The sequence below is a fragment of the Nyctereutes procyonoides genome, unplaced genomic scaffold (genome assembly GCF_905146905.1).
Source record: "Nyctereutes procyonoides isolate TBG_1078 unplaced genomic scaffold, NYPRO_anot_genome, whole genome shotgun sequence".
Taxonomy (NCBI): domain Eukaryota; kingdom Metazoa; phylum Chordata; class Mammalia; order Carnivora; family Canidae; genus Nyctereutes; species Nyctereutes procyonoides.
Window position 1 is genome coordinate 6,639,276 of NW_026575036.1, and position 13,846 is coordinate 6,653,121.

The window sequence follows — 13,846 nt, forward strand, 5'->3', positions numbered from 1 at the left end:
CTGAAAAAATACATACGCACAAACACACAGACACCTCCACAGCGAGCATAATAACCTATTTATTTGGAATTACAATATGATCAACATGTTAATTTTTTTTCACCTAATTAGTTGAGAGTTGTTATTGATAAATGTCATAGTGGAAAGTATTGTTAATTCTTACTGTCGTCAGTATATAGTCATTATTCAGTAGCTAAAGGATTTCTTTATGTGAATGTACCTTGGAATTACAATTCACTGTGTTATGAAATTAAAACCCTGCTTATAAGATTTGTCTGTATCTTGTATCATAATTGAATAATGAAACTATATTCAAGTTATTGTTACATTTATCTCTTCCAAAAATATGTTAGCATTAAAAAAATTTTGTGGTATCGTAATAGGCATCTGTGATTTGTTATGATTTGACTTTAAGTGGATTTTCTAGATAATACCTATGTCCAGTTTATTGAGATTTTGCTCATCCGATATAGGTGTGTACATACTGGCTATTTAAATATTATGCTTACTCCAAGACTATTTTAAAACCCCAACATGTGAAATAATTCTTCCCACTACTAAATAGAAAAATCTCAAGCATTTCACACTTGAAATTTAAAAAGTTTTCAAAAACTTTCTAAATAAGCAACAATTATTAAAACAATACAGTATCATATTAGAATACAATTCATATGATATATAGTACCAAGTATTGTATACGTGCTTAAATTCCTTGAATATTGTTCTGCTGTACAGATGTGCCTCATTAACATGGTATTTGCATACAAGCCCCTATGCCCAGCTGCTATAACATTCTATGTCTCTTGGAATATCTTTGCAATTCTCTTTATTTCTAGCTTTTTCAAAATTGAAATGGACAAAAGATGTTCACATTTGTACGGCTTGTGTTTTAAAACTGGGTGGGCGCCTGGGTGGCTCAGTGGGTTGGGCATCTGCCTGCGGCTCAGGTCATGATGCCAGGGTCCTTTGATTGAGCCCCAGGTCCTGCTCTCTGCTCAGCGGCGAGCCAGCTTCTCCCTCTCCCTCTGCCTGCCCCATGTGAAGCTGGCAATTGTACCCCCATGTGACTTCACATAAGTGTATCCTCACCCTTTAGGCCTCCCCAAGTACATTTGACCAGTCCCTCTCCTGAGTCCTCCTTGTGCCCTGGGAAACAATTAGCAGAGCACTTGCAACATTTGATATTCTCATCAGTATATGTAAAACCAGCTCTGCTCACCCTAATTCTTAACATGGAAGGAAGAGGGTGGTCCAATGCATTAAAAAAGTCTTCTGTCAGCTGGTCAAGCACACATTGACTATTTTCTATAGTTCCTGTACTCCAGCTTATGAATACATACACTTTAAAAACATCAGTTTTTCTGTACCTCTACTCCCAGGGAGACCATTCATTTGTGCAGCTACTGTATATAAGGCACTGTGCTAGAAACAGAGTCTTCTACTAACAATCCTGTCTGTTGCTCCTCATCTGGCTTTGTCAGTCTTGGGGAGAGGACAAAAAAATGACTGGAGGAAGGGGATGGAATCCAGGGGCAGCAGCTCTCTGAATAGAGGAGCGAGTGCAGGGTAGAACTAGGTGGCTCAAAACCAGGTGTTTGCAAGTCTGTGAATTTCCACAAGCTCTATCATTTGTACTCATTTCTAATTAGAGAACTGTTCTTCCATTTTTTTAAAAAAAAAAGCACTTGAATTTTAAAGTTTTATATTAAGAAGCTATTTTACTGGGGCTCCTGGCTAGCTTAGTCAGAAGAACGTGAGAATCTTGATCTTGGGATCATGAGTTTGAGCTCCACATTTGGTGTAGAGATTTCTCAAATAAATATTTTTTTAAAGAAGCTATTTTACTGAGGAAACCTCATGCTTTCAATAACAGTGGACTAGCCAGTTACCAACCACGGATATCATTTGAATATACACATTATGCCACTTTACTAGGAATATATTTTTATGGTTATTGTAACATTAAACCTCTTTTTATCGTAAGATTTTTCTGACACTTCAGCGAATGAGTGTTTATATTGTAATACAAATCCCTCTCATATTTTCTGATTTCCTGTGCAGACGTTCCCAAACTGCTCTGCAGACATTGGGTTAATTGGCATCGACAGACATTTTTCAAGGATTAGGTTTTAGGTAATTTATTTCTCTTTTTCCTGAACCTCTAAATGAAGTGAGTTTGCAACCATCTTCCACTGGGCTTATATCCACCTTCATCTACTTTTTCTTAACAATGGGGCAGACCGTAGGAGAGCTGTATTACAGTTTTCCACTAGGGCAGCCCCAGTGGCCCAGAGGTTTAGCCCTACCTTCAGCCTGAAGGTGTGATCCTGGAGACCCGAGATCAAGTCCCACGTTGGGCTCCCTGCGTAGAACCTGCTTCTCTCTCTGCCTGTGTCTATGCCTCTCTCTCTGTGTGTGTGTGTGTGTGTGTGTGTGCGTCTCTCATAAATAAATAAAATCTTAAAAATTTTTTTTCCACTAGTCCTGAACCATCTCACACATGGCCTATTATTCTTCCCTTGTTGCCATCAACAATCCAGCACTGAGCAGGCTAAACTTTTTCTTTCTTTCTTTTCTTTTCTTTTCTTTCTTTCTTTCTTTCTTTCTTTCTTTCTTTCTTTCTTTCTTTCTTCTTTCTTTCTTTCTTTCTTTCTTTCTTTCTTTCTTTCTTTCTTTCTTCTTTCTTTCTTTCTTATTGCTAAGTAATCTCCACACCCAACGTGGGGCTCAAACTTACAATCCTGAGATGGAGAGTTGCATGCTCTACCAACTGAGCCAGCCAGGTTCCCCAGACTAAAACTTGTTTAAAACTTCTGCAGATGAAGAAGAAGAAGAAGAAGAAGAAGAAGAAGAAGAAGAAGAAGAAGAAGAAGAAGAAGAAGAAAAACCTCTGCAGATCCAGGTCAACTGATATGCCAAACAACCTATTCATTGTGATCTAAGTGTAATAATCCTTAAGTTGTGGAAATAATAGTCCAAGAGTGAAGGTGGGGTTTGTGGATTGTTTCTTTTTTTACCTATATAGATTTCATTACATTTAAAGCATAAATATGTTAAACTACAATCATTCAACAATGTCTCTAAGCACATCATGCATGTGTTAGAGACATTGCCCTTATTATAATTAAGTAGACTCTATATTTTCTTTTTTTAATTTTTTAAAAGATAGCTTTAAATGTTATCCTTTATAAGGCACTATTTCATAGCAGGTATTTTATACTGTTTGTCTTATTTAAATGTCTAAACAAGTGAAAACAAGACATCAATGAAAGCTTAATTGATATTTTGATCTTGATATTAAATATCGATATATTAATTTATTTGGATTTTAAAAGACTGAAGACTGACCAAGTTTTCCTTCCAAACAGCTTTCCTTTTAAAGAATAGAAAAATTGTTACAGTCACATGGTATAGTGCAGGTGGTAACATCTTCCCATCATTAAGTTGAGACGTGACCTTGTAAATATGAATTACTATGTATCAGGATCTGGATTTAAGACAGCTTTTTTCTTATGGATTTTTTATTGTGTTCAGAGCTAGATAGAAATTTATGGCTCTGAGTCATGTGAAGCATGAAAATAGTCACTAAAGATCGAGTTATTTAAAATATGGGCTCAGATCAGGATCCCTTTTGGGGAAAATAGGAGACTTGTTTGGAAGATACGGCAGTTGTATAAATACTAAGCACAGGATTATGGTGATGCTAATTTCAAAATGTACATTAGCAAATGAAAATTCTTATTGCTTAAATTAACCATTTTAAAAATACTTCTAGTCTTCCTCCTTTAATGAACACTCCTCCTCATGCCTAAATTTACTGGGAATAAAGGAATGGGGGAAAGAAAATAACTTGAATTTTATTAGAAATTACCAAATTGCCATTCACTTCATCTCCCCTTCATAGGCAGAGAATAAATCCCGTTGTAACATTGAGAAGAAGAGAATGAAATGTGTAGCACTTTCTTTTCTTTAAATAATCACTCTTCCTCTGTTCTTACTACATGAGCTCTGTTCGACCAGCATGGAATTCAGTTCTTGTATTCTCCATGCAGCTTCTTCTTCCCACGAGGAACACGGCCCAGAGAAAATGGTGACTTGATATTTAACCGATCCCTTTCAGCCTCCTCTTCCTCATTGTATCGCTCATCCTCTTCTTCATCTTCCACATCACTGCTTTGAGGACTAGAGACCTGAGACCCTGAAGGGGAAGGTGGAACTGAGGAAGGCCTGGGGTATTTAAATCCTTCGGTCTGCCAAAGACAAAAATAAGTCATGAACTTGTAACAACTTCTTGATTTTTCAATGATGTAAACACTTTGCATATGCATTTAATATAAAACATAGATATTTTTTGTGGTCTGTTCAAGGGCTATTATTATCTTTGATTCCTCTTGACTCTGGTGCCACCAAGCTCAAGAGAGATTCATTAAATAAATAGCTTTCTTTCATTATACACTGAAATATTCCAGGTGCTATCTATCTATCTATCTATCTATTAAATATAATTATATATATACTATTTATATATAATCTTATTTAATCCTTGTAACAACACCAATAAATTTGTTTTTCCCATTTATAGAAGAAAATTGAGGGTTAGAGACGCCAGATAACTTGACCAAGGTCATGCAGCATGTAAGTGGTAGAGCAAAGATTTGTACCAGTGCTGTGATCACTCCCTAGTCTTTAACATCAATCATCATGTTACACTGCTGATATTGTCTGTCTCAATGCCATTTTGCAGATTTGCTGAACAAAATCGCAGAACATGGGCATCCTGGACATGCCATGGACAGCCACCACTAGAAAGAAATTCAGAAGCCAGGTCACTTAGTTGACCCTGAAATTCCACCAGTTACTTTAATTTCAGTTAATGAGCAAATATCACTAGGTTTAATCAAATTTCTCTTCTACCTAAGATTCACTGAGATAACTCATTTGGTAAATGAGCACTAAGCACAACTATGGGTCAGCCACTCTAATGCCACTGAAGAAACAAAGAAGAAAAACATGATTCTTGCCCTTTGAGAGAGCACATGTTTGACTAGGGAGGACAGCTGTACAAAAGTTACAGCACTTGTCATTCTGTATTTCAACTCTTTTTGTACATTATTATCATGTGATACCTATACCTCATTTCAAGGTTCAGATATTTCACCAGAAAGCAATTTAAGAAAAAGAAAAGAAGGGAAAAGGAGCTGATTCATGCACTTAGGACCTGGCCCAGAGTAGGAGCTCAGTACTTATTAATTGAATAAGTTGAATAAATGGATGAATATAGCTGAATTATCAAGTTGAACGACTGCCTCTAAACAAGCGAAGCAATTAATTCTGTTAAAATCCTGAACATGAAGGTGGAATTTATATTTTGAAAGGTTTCCAAAACCCTGTCACCTTCTACATGAGCAAATTTTACCTTGGGTTAACTTCTGAGATGTTTCCCTTGACACTTGATAAAGATGGAATACCATTACATTATTATTAGGCAAAATCGATTGTGGTAAAAGGGACTCTTGATTGAGAAATTACATCTGAACTTAGAGATTTATAAGTTATTGATGAAGATCTAGTTTTGGGGAATCCCTGAATTTGATGACTCTTGTGCTTGCATATATTCCTTGTGGAGTCCACAGAAGCTTAACTGTGGAAATTTATATGGGATATTGGTTCCTGTGGGGCACAAAACTATTAAACTAAGATAGATCTCATACCTAATGATATGGGTCTCACCTTTTTGCATCTAAACTTTTGCCTGGTGGGCAGCAGGGCAAAGAAGTGTGGCTTTTGGACTGCCATGTATGTAGACTGCTATGAGGACTAATCCCACTGAAAAGAAATGCCTGAGGCTGGCCTACTTCAAGCCATGCTTCCTATCTTATATCCTATGTGAATGTGATGACAAATAATCTATGTTCATCTCATGAATATAAATATCTAAGAGAGCTTCAGAAGAAGACTCCCTGGTGGGCACTGCTGACTGGTCCATAAATACTCTTCTAGTTCAATTCATCCCATGGTTCCTGAATTAACTCTATGTTACTCTTGCCAAGTAGTCACCCGATATTTCCTTGGATAGCAAATTTGACTGCTGTTAAAGCAAGCCAGTTCACTTTTCAATAACTCCAGAAAGAATGGGTGTCTAACACAGCGGGTTTAAGCACTAAGGCAGGGAGAGTTTCAGTGTGGAAGTACTTCTCTAATGACATGAATTAGCTGATGGCCTGCTCATCCTCTGCATAAGGCTAACTCTAAATTGAGGGCTTTGAATTCATCTGATTTGTCAATTCCTCTATTCTTTGCTTTATGGCAACATTATGAAAAAATAGTTTGCGTCCTTAACTACTTCTAAATTAAAAGGTATTGGCAGGACTTGTGATACATAAAAAAATTAGTTTTCTTCCTTTCTTTTTTTTAAAGATTTTATTTTTCAATTCATGAAAGACACACAGAGAGAAAGGCAGAGACATAGGCAGAGGGAGAAGTAGACTCCCTGTGGGGAGCCTGATGAGGAACTTGATCCCAAGACCCCAGGATCATGACCTGAGCCAAAGGCACACACTCAACCACTGAGCCACCCAGGTGCCCCAAAATTTAGCTTTCAAAAGAAATACACAATACATAAAATGCTTACTGTTGGTGGTGATGGAGCCTCCATATGGAATTCATCTGGAAAAGCTCTGCTTAGTGTCAGGTACCTGGCATGCTGATAATACTGTGATAGAAAACCCAATTCACAGATTAAAAAAATTATATAACTTAAGAACGAAGTTATTATATAAAATCTTCTTCTCCAAGTTATAAAACAATAGTTTTAAAATGACAGAACCTAGTAACCCTAAATTTAAGAATCAGAAAAAAATGATAGTTTACAGTTTTATTATTTTCCAGTGAATAAGGAAAGAAATGCTACAAAAAGTTGGAAGGAAAAGCCATACTGGCCTTACTGAAAACTCTGAATCGAGTGCTGAGGGGACTGAAAATATTGGCTTCATGCTATAGAGAAGCAGCATGACACAGGGCAGAGGTGGGGCCTGAAAAATCACACAAACTGTACCTAAGTCCTGTTTGAGACCTTAGATAAGAAACAAAATTTCTTTCTTTTTTAAGATTTTATTTATTTACTCATAAGAGACACAGAGAGAGGCAGAGATATAGGCAAAGGGAGAAGCAGACTCTCTATAAGGAGAGCCTGATGCAGGACTTGATCCCAGGACCCCAGGATCACGACCTGAGCCAAAGGCAGATGCTCAACCACTGAGCCACTCAGGCACCCAAGAAACAAAACTTCTAAAAACCTTATCATTCTGCTTTCACTGTAAAACATAGACAGTACAATTAATCACCCAGGTTTTGAGGAGCAGTGGCATTAGTGTGTGTAGAAACTCGGCAAAAGGCAGCATCTATCATGTGTCAGAGAGGGTTTAGTGGTATCTGAGCACATACGTGATGTCAAGACAAAATCAATTTATTTTTTATTAAATCATCCAGTGTTATAATATATGTCATCTGGATATTTACAAACCTATGGCATAATTGAAAGGAGAGAAAAAAATAATTAAAAGGAGATATTTCCTGTACTTATCATTTGAAAAAGATTATTATTCCTGCTCCTATTGTACTTAAGGAATATGGTCACATTATCGGGTAGAGTCAAACAAAATAGATATGTTTCTTTAGATATTTTCCTCTTACTCATGAACCAATACCTGAAATATGTCAAGTTAAATGCTGACAATAAAATAACTAGTAAGATTACAGCTAGATCCCAATAGATTTGCTCTTATAAACTCAAACTAATAAATATGTAGGTGTGGGGTTAGGATTTTGCAAGCTCATATTAAGTAAAAAAGTACATGAAAACATCACTTGAGATTTTAACAATTATGATACTGAATTGACTTTGCAGCTGATGACTAGAATCTATATTGTTATAGTCCAGTGAGATTTTCCTTTTCTTTTGCTTTATTTTTAAGTAGGCTCCACAGATCCCAAGGCAGGGCTTAAACTCACGACCCCAAGATCAACCTGAGCTGAGACCAACCATCAGATGCCCAACCATCTGAGCCACCCAGGTGCCCCAGTCTAGTGGGATTTTCAAAGTGGTTCTTTTGATCCCGAACTTAACTTACTCTGCCCAAATATCTCCAATCCAGAAGATCGGAGAGCCTCTCAGTTCGGTTTCTCTGAATAATTCTTTGGCGGCGTGACTGTTTGCAAAATCCATACAGAAACTGAGTCAGCTGATTGCAGGAATCATCCGGAGAGCGGAACCGCCTATCAACAATGTAAATACCTGAGCAGCACAAAAACCAAAGCCCAGGTCAACATAGGGTTAACCTTAGAATGTTTCTTCTCCCATTCCTTAGGTTCCATCATAGACCACCCACACAGGCATTACCCACTCCCTGACTCCCCTGTTGCCTCTGTGTTATCTTTTCCCTTCCATGGCTGTCTTTCTTCTGTGATCTCCTTCTAATGTTTTACAACTGTCACCAACACAAAGCCAACACAATGAATCTTGTTGAAAAAAACTTGGCAGTAGAGGGATACCCTGGGTCAGTGATTTTCCCTGGGACTGCTCATTACCAGAATCTCTGGGGTGAAAGCTGGGAATCAATGATTTTCAGGATCCCCAGGCCCACCACACAGCCGCAGCTGAGAACCACAGCTCTAGACTGAGAGAAAAGAACCGTGACAAGGAGGCCATAGAAGACCAGGAAATCAGCATATATAGGCCAACAATCCATCCCATCTTGTTTTTCTTGCAGACACAGAGAGGGTAGGGTTGTAGGCAAATTCTTCTGCAGTCTTAAACAATTTAAGTGAATTTTGCTACCCTGGCACAGGCCTTTAAAATAATGATGCTGACCAGCCTACGTACTCTAAGGTCACAGTTATTGGAACATCAATATATTTAATATTAATAGAATTTTTAGCTTTTCTATGAAATACATAATTAAATCTACTTTTAATAAAATAAGCAGTGCAAACATTACTTTAATCATCAGGATAGCTTTAGGGTTAGGCTCGGTAAAGACTGTGCTTTGTTTGGCTAGAGGTCACTTCTTTTTTTTTATTTTTTATTTATTTATTTTTTTTATTTATGATAGTCACACAGAGAGAGAGAGAGAGGCAGAGACATAGGCAGAGGGAGAAGCAGGCTCCATGCACCAGGAGCCCGACGTGGGATTCGATCCCGGGTCTCCTGGATCGCGCCCCGGGCCAAAGGCAGGCGCCAAACCGCTGTGCCACCCAGGGATCCCTAGAGGTCACTTCTTGAGTTGGGCGAATGATGAAAAACCTCACCGTAAGCAGTAGGATCAGCCACATGCTCCTGCATGAAACAGCCAAAGCCGGAAAGGTTGGTTGTCACACTGGGGATACCCATCACAGTGCATTCAGCTGCCAGGGGAAAAGAGACAAAGACTTGGCTTTAGGCCAGCTCCTGTATCCTCTTATGCCAGCCTAGTAATAGCGATGTTTATTATGTACCAGGCACAGTATGAAGTCCTTTACATGTATTAACTCATTTAATCTTCTCAACAATCATGTGAAGTGTCATTATCCCCATCTTACAAATGAAGAAATTGAAGCACAGAGAGTTTGCCCAATAATTTGCCCAATATCACAAAGCCAGGGAATGGTGTAGAATTGGGACTTAAAGTCTGGTGCCCAGCTCCAGGGCTCCAGTTTGATACTGCTACTCTATACCACCTCTTTCATTCCAGCTGGTTTTTCTTTGTGCTCCATTCTAAGCTGTGTCTCTAAGTATGTGACGAGTTTGTGGGTGTTGGACATGAGCAACTCCTCCCATCATATTAGTTTCCCTTGCCACAAATCCCTCCACTTCTCTAATTGTCCATTGTACTCATACCCTCTTCAGTCTTCACTCACCCTCTAGTCAACACCTGTTTTAATAAAATATTTTTATAAAATAGTGGATACTTTTTTAAAAAAGAAGTATTACCTCTCACAAGGATATCTGCATTTTTAACAAGGAATTTATATTTGATTATGGAATTAATCTTGGTTGGCTAACCCTGGAAAACAGTGTGGAGGTTCCTCAAAAAGTTAAAAATAGAGCTACCCTATGACCCAGAAATTGCACTGCTGGTTATTTACCCCAAAGATACAGATGTAGTGAAATGCTGGGACACCTGAGCCCCAATCATAGCAACAATGTCCACAATAGCCAAACTGAGGAAGGAGCCACGATGTCCTTCAACAGATGAATGGATAAAGAAGATGTGGTATATATATATATATATATATATATATATATATATATATATATATATATATACAACGGAATATTAATCAGCTATTAGAAACAACGAATACCCACCATTTGCTTCGATGTGGATGGAACTGGAGGGTATTATGCTGAGTGAAGTAAGTCAATCGGAGAAGGACAATCATCATGTGGTTTCACTCATACAGGGAATATAAGAAATAATGAAAGGGATTATAAGGGAAAGGAGGGGATATGAGTGTGAAAAATTAGGGAGACAAACCATGAGAGACTCAACTCTGGGAAATGAACAAAGAGTTGTGGAAGGGTAGGTGTGGGGGGGAGGGTTAGGGTAACTTAGTGACAGGCACTGAGGAGGGCACTTGATGGGACGAGCACTGGGTGTTATACTATATTTTGGAAAATCGAACTTCAATAAAAACAAATGAAAAAAATCTTGGTTAGCTAATGGGGATGGGCCAAAAAAAAAAAAAAAGGTTTCCCCACTAATCAAGAAGTACTGCAATTTAGACAGCTTTTTCTTCTGCTCTGCAAGTATTGCCTGGTGGTCAATCTCTAGAGAGATGTGGTTTCCTAATTTTTGGAGAGGGTGGTGGAGGAGAAAATGGGACAGGGATTCTTGACCCATCTGAGAATCTAATGAAAACCTGAAGCTCTTCCCCAGAAAAATTATTATACATATATGTATAAAGAATCTTGCCTACAATTCCACGGAAGTTCACAGAACCTTATTTTTATCAAATACTCATTAACAGACATGTAATGAAATGCTAGATACCCATAATCTCTGCAAATGTTCATTGAATGATTTTAATGGAATAACTACTTCTATTCATTGGATTTTGTAAAAAAAAAAAAAGCAGACTTAAATGAATACTTTCTGGAGTATGTTAAACTTAGTATCAAATAAGTTATTCTTTAAAAAGTTAGAATTATCTAATATACCAATACCAATTTATACCACCAGAGGTCTTGTTATTTCTGTAACTACAGGTTTGGTGAGGAGTGGCCAGCTTCCTGTGGTTAATTCAAAACAGAGAATGACTCACTCTCAAACTTCTTTTTCCATCTACTTACCTTTTATAACACTTTTGCTGGTCTTTATCTTAAAACGCTAGATGTATCTCCTTATCATTTTGGGCTAAGTCTATCTTTGTCCTATAAAAATGACATTTGGTGGAAAATCTGCTGTAAATTATAGAACATTCTCTTTCCCCAATATAATTGATTCCCCACATCCCTCAGTCACTCAGGCTTTGGTTTTGTGCTTCTCTATTTTTGAAACTTCCTTGATAATAAGTTATGTTACTTACTAGAAATAATGGGAACAAAAGTCAATAACAAAATACTAAGTTCATCAGTGAAATGGGTACATTTTATGTATCTTAAAAGAAAGATACTCTATTATAAACAATTTAAGATAATATGTAGGTATTTCATAAGGAAAAAGACACCATCTTTATAAGTATGATAACTGATACCTGTAACAATTTTTAGGACTACAAAAGAGAAAGTTGGAAGAGTTAGTTCAATAGTTTTTCTTATGTCATGTTTTAAGAGGAGATAATCCTTTATCTATTTTCCCCAAAAGTTTTAGTATTTTTATAGCTGCTGGCAAATTATACTTGGTGGAACCTAGAATGATAGAATAGGACCTTTATGTCAAAAGATACAGAGATTTCATGTTGCTCCCTATGTAAAGATCCTATTTCTATAAAATTTAAAATTCTATATTGAAATTCTGGGCTCAAAATACAAAGATTAGAAAAATTCTTCCTCTTCTTTAATTCAACCATGATCTCCCTAACGTTGACTGCTGCCACCCCTTAGCTGGGCAATGATGACATTGAAATCAAGCAAAATTTATTAATTATGCATACAAATTTTTCTGAACCTTTTCTTTTAACATTATAAATGAAATTATATTTAAACAAAAAGGAAAATCTCTGACTACTAACATGAGCAGGAAAAGTCAGTATTCTTTCCATTGGCATTTCTTTGTATTATTTGTTTCCTTTTTCATTAGCCATTTCAGTACAAATACAAATTGATTGCTCTTGATACTAATGACAACAGTGCTATTAGGAGACAAAAAAGAAAAATGGGTAGTGCATTTGAGAATTGACCATTTAGGAGAAAAAAAAAAAAAGGCAGATGAAGAGGTGGAGGATCTGAACGGAATGATGTCACTGGTCATAATACCTAACACCGAAATGGCATGTAAAAGCACCTCTTTCTTGAATGACAAGGGTGTGAGGAAGGCTTTTCATTGTATACCATCTTATACTATTTGTTTCTTTAAGTGAATGTGCTACCTATTAAAAATTAAATGCATCCATTAATTCAAAAGGAAACATTTCCAAAATAAGTTTGAAAGAACACTTTTGCAGGATATCATTTCTCATATTAAACCTGCTTGCACTCAGTCTGTCCTTAATATTACTAGTTGGGCCTGGTAGAGATGACTCAATAACATGTAACATTTACAACACATTCTTTTTCTTTGTAATACAATCATTTAACCTTAGTGGAAATTACGTATCAGCTTTGGATATTATATCCAGGTGCATAAAATAATAGATTAATAAATTTTTAAATATTCCACAATCTATATGTGCCACATACCTGGAGTATAACCCCACGGTTCATAGTATGATGGAAATACACCAAGATGACAACCTCGGACAAACTCTTCATAATCCATGGGTAATAATGGGCTGGTGGAAGATAGAAATTCTGGGTGCAAAATCACCTAAAAAAGGAAAATTCTAATGAGAAAAAAAAAAGAAAAGAAATCAAAGCCAAAAATCTCCTATAGTTCGGTGTTTGATACTGTAGAATCCGTGTGTTCTAGATTCAGGGAGAGAAGAGAAAAAAGAAAAAGAAATAAGCTTGGGTGCTTTTTCCTCTCTTTCCATTCTGTGTAAGTATTCACTCTGTGAACTTTCTCTCATGTTCCGAGGCCTAGATCAGAGGAAAGGTAGTTAATATGCCCATTTTTGTTCTCATGCTAAACTACATCCTTCAACCCAAATTGTTTTGACAATAAAGGTATTTTTTATAAAGATTTTATTTTTAGGTAATCTCTACATTCAACATGGGTCTCACACTTACCATCCTGATATCAAGGATCACATTCTCTACCAACTGAGCCAACTGGGCATCCCAACAGTAAGGGTTTTATTTTGCTTCCTAATGGTGGACTGCTGTCTTATTTCTCAGTTTGCTCCTACCCGGAGCAGGAAAGAGGGGAGCTAGGTAAAGCCTGCCCTCCATTGCCTCCGACACAAGTTAGCCCAGGGAAATGGATCTAAGGGACAGAGATGTACTACGAATCTCACCTAGATTGGATCAGACTAGAAGTCTTCACCCTTCGCTTTTGAACCTGGAAGTAATCACCTCCTCTCTTACCATCCTCTCTCACCTGGAGGTAATCGCCTCCTAACCTAGCTCCTTGCTTCTATTCTACCGAAGTCTCTACTCAATACAATTAGAGTGAACCTTTAAAAATGCCAGCCACTCCTCTGCTCAAGATCTTTCAGTGGGTTCCCATTTTACTCATAGTAAAAGCCAAAGGATTTACCATGACTTTTA

At 37.2% G+C, this 13,846-nt stretch overlaps 1 protein-coding gene across 1 annotated transcript in view; it reads right to left on the bottom strand.

Moving 5' to 3' along the window:
• Positions 1-46: 46 nt before the first annotated feature.
• Positions 47-13,846, bottom strand: part of GYS2 (glycogen synthase 2) — a 53,769-nt gene continuing 39,969 nt past the window's right edge. The window contains exons 12-16 of the mRNA XM_055318956.1: positions 12,878-13,004; positions 9,307-9,402; positions 8,130-8,293; positions 6,632-6,712; positions 47-4,250 (exon numbers count right to left, since the gene is read on the bottom strand). Coding sequence (XP_055174931.1) covers positions 4,029-4,250; positions 6,632-6,712; positions 8,130-8,293; positions 9,307-9,402; positions 12,878-13,004 — 690 coding nt within the window. The 3' untranslated portion in view covers positions 47-4,028. The remainder of the gene's footprint in view (positions 4,251-6,631; positions 6,713-8,129; positions 8,294-9,306; positions 9,403-12,877; positions 13,005-13,846) is intronic.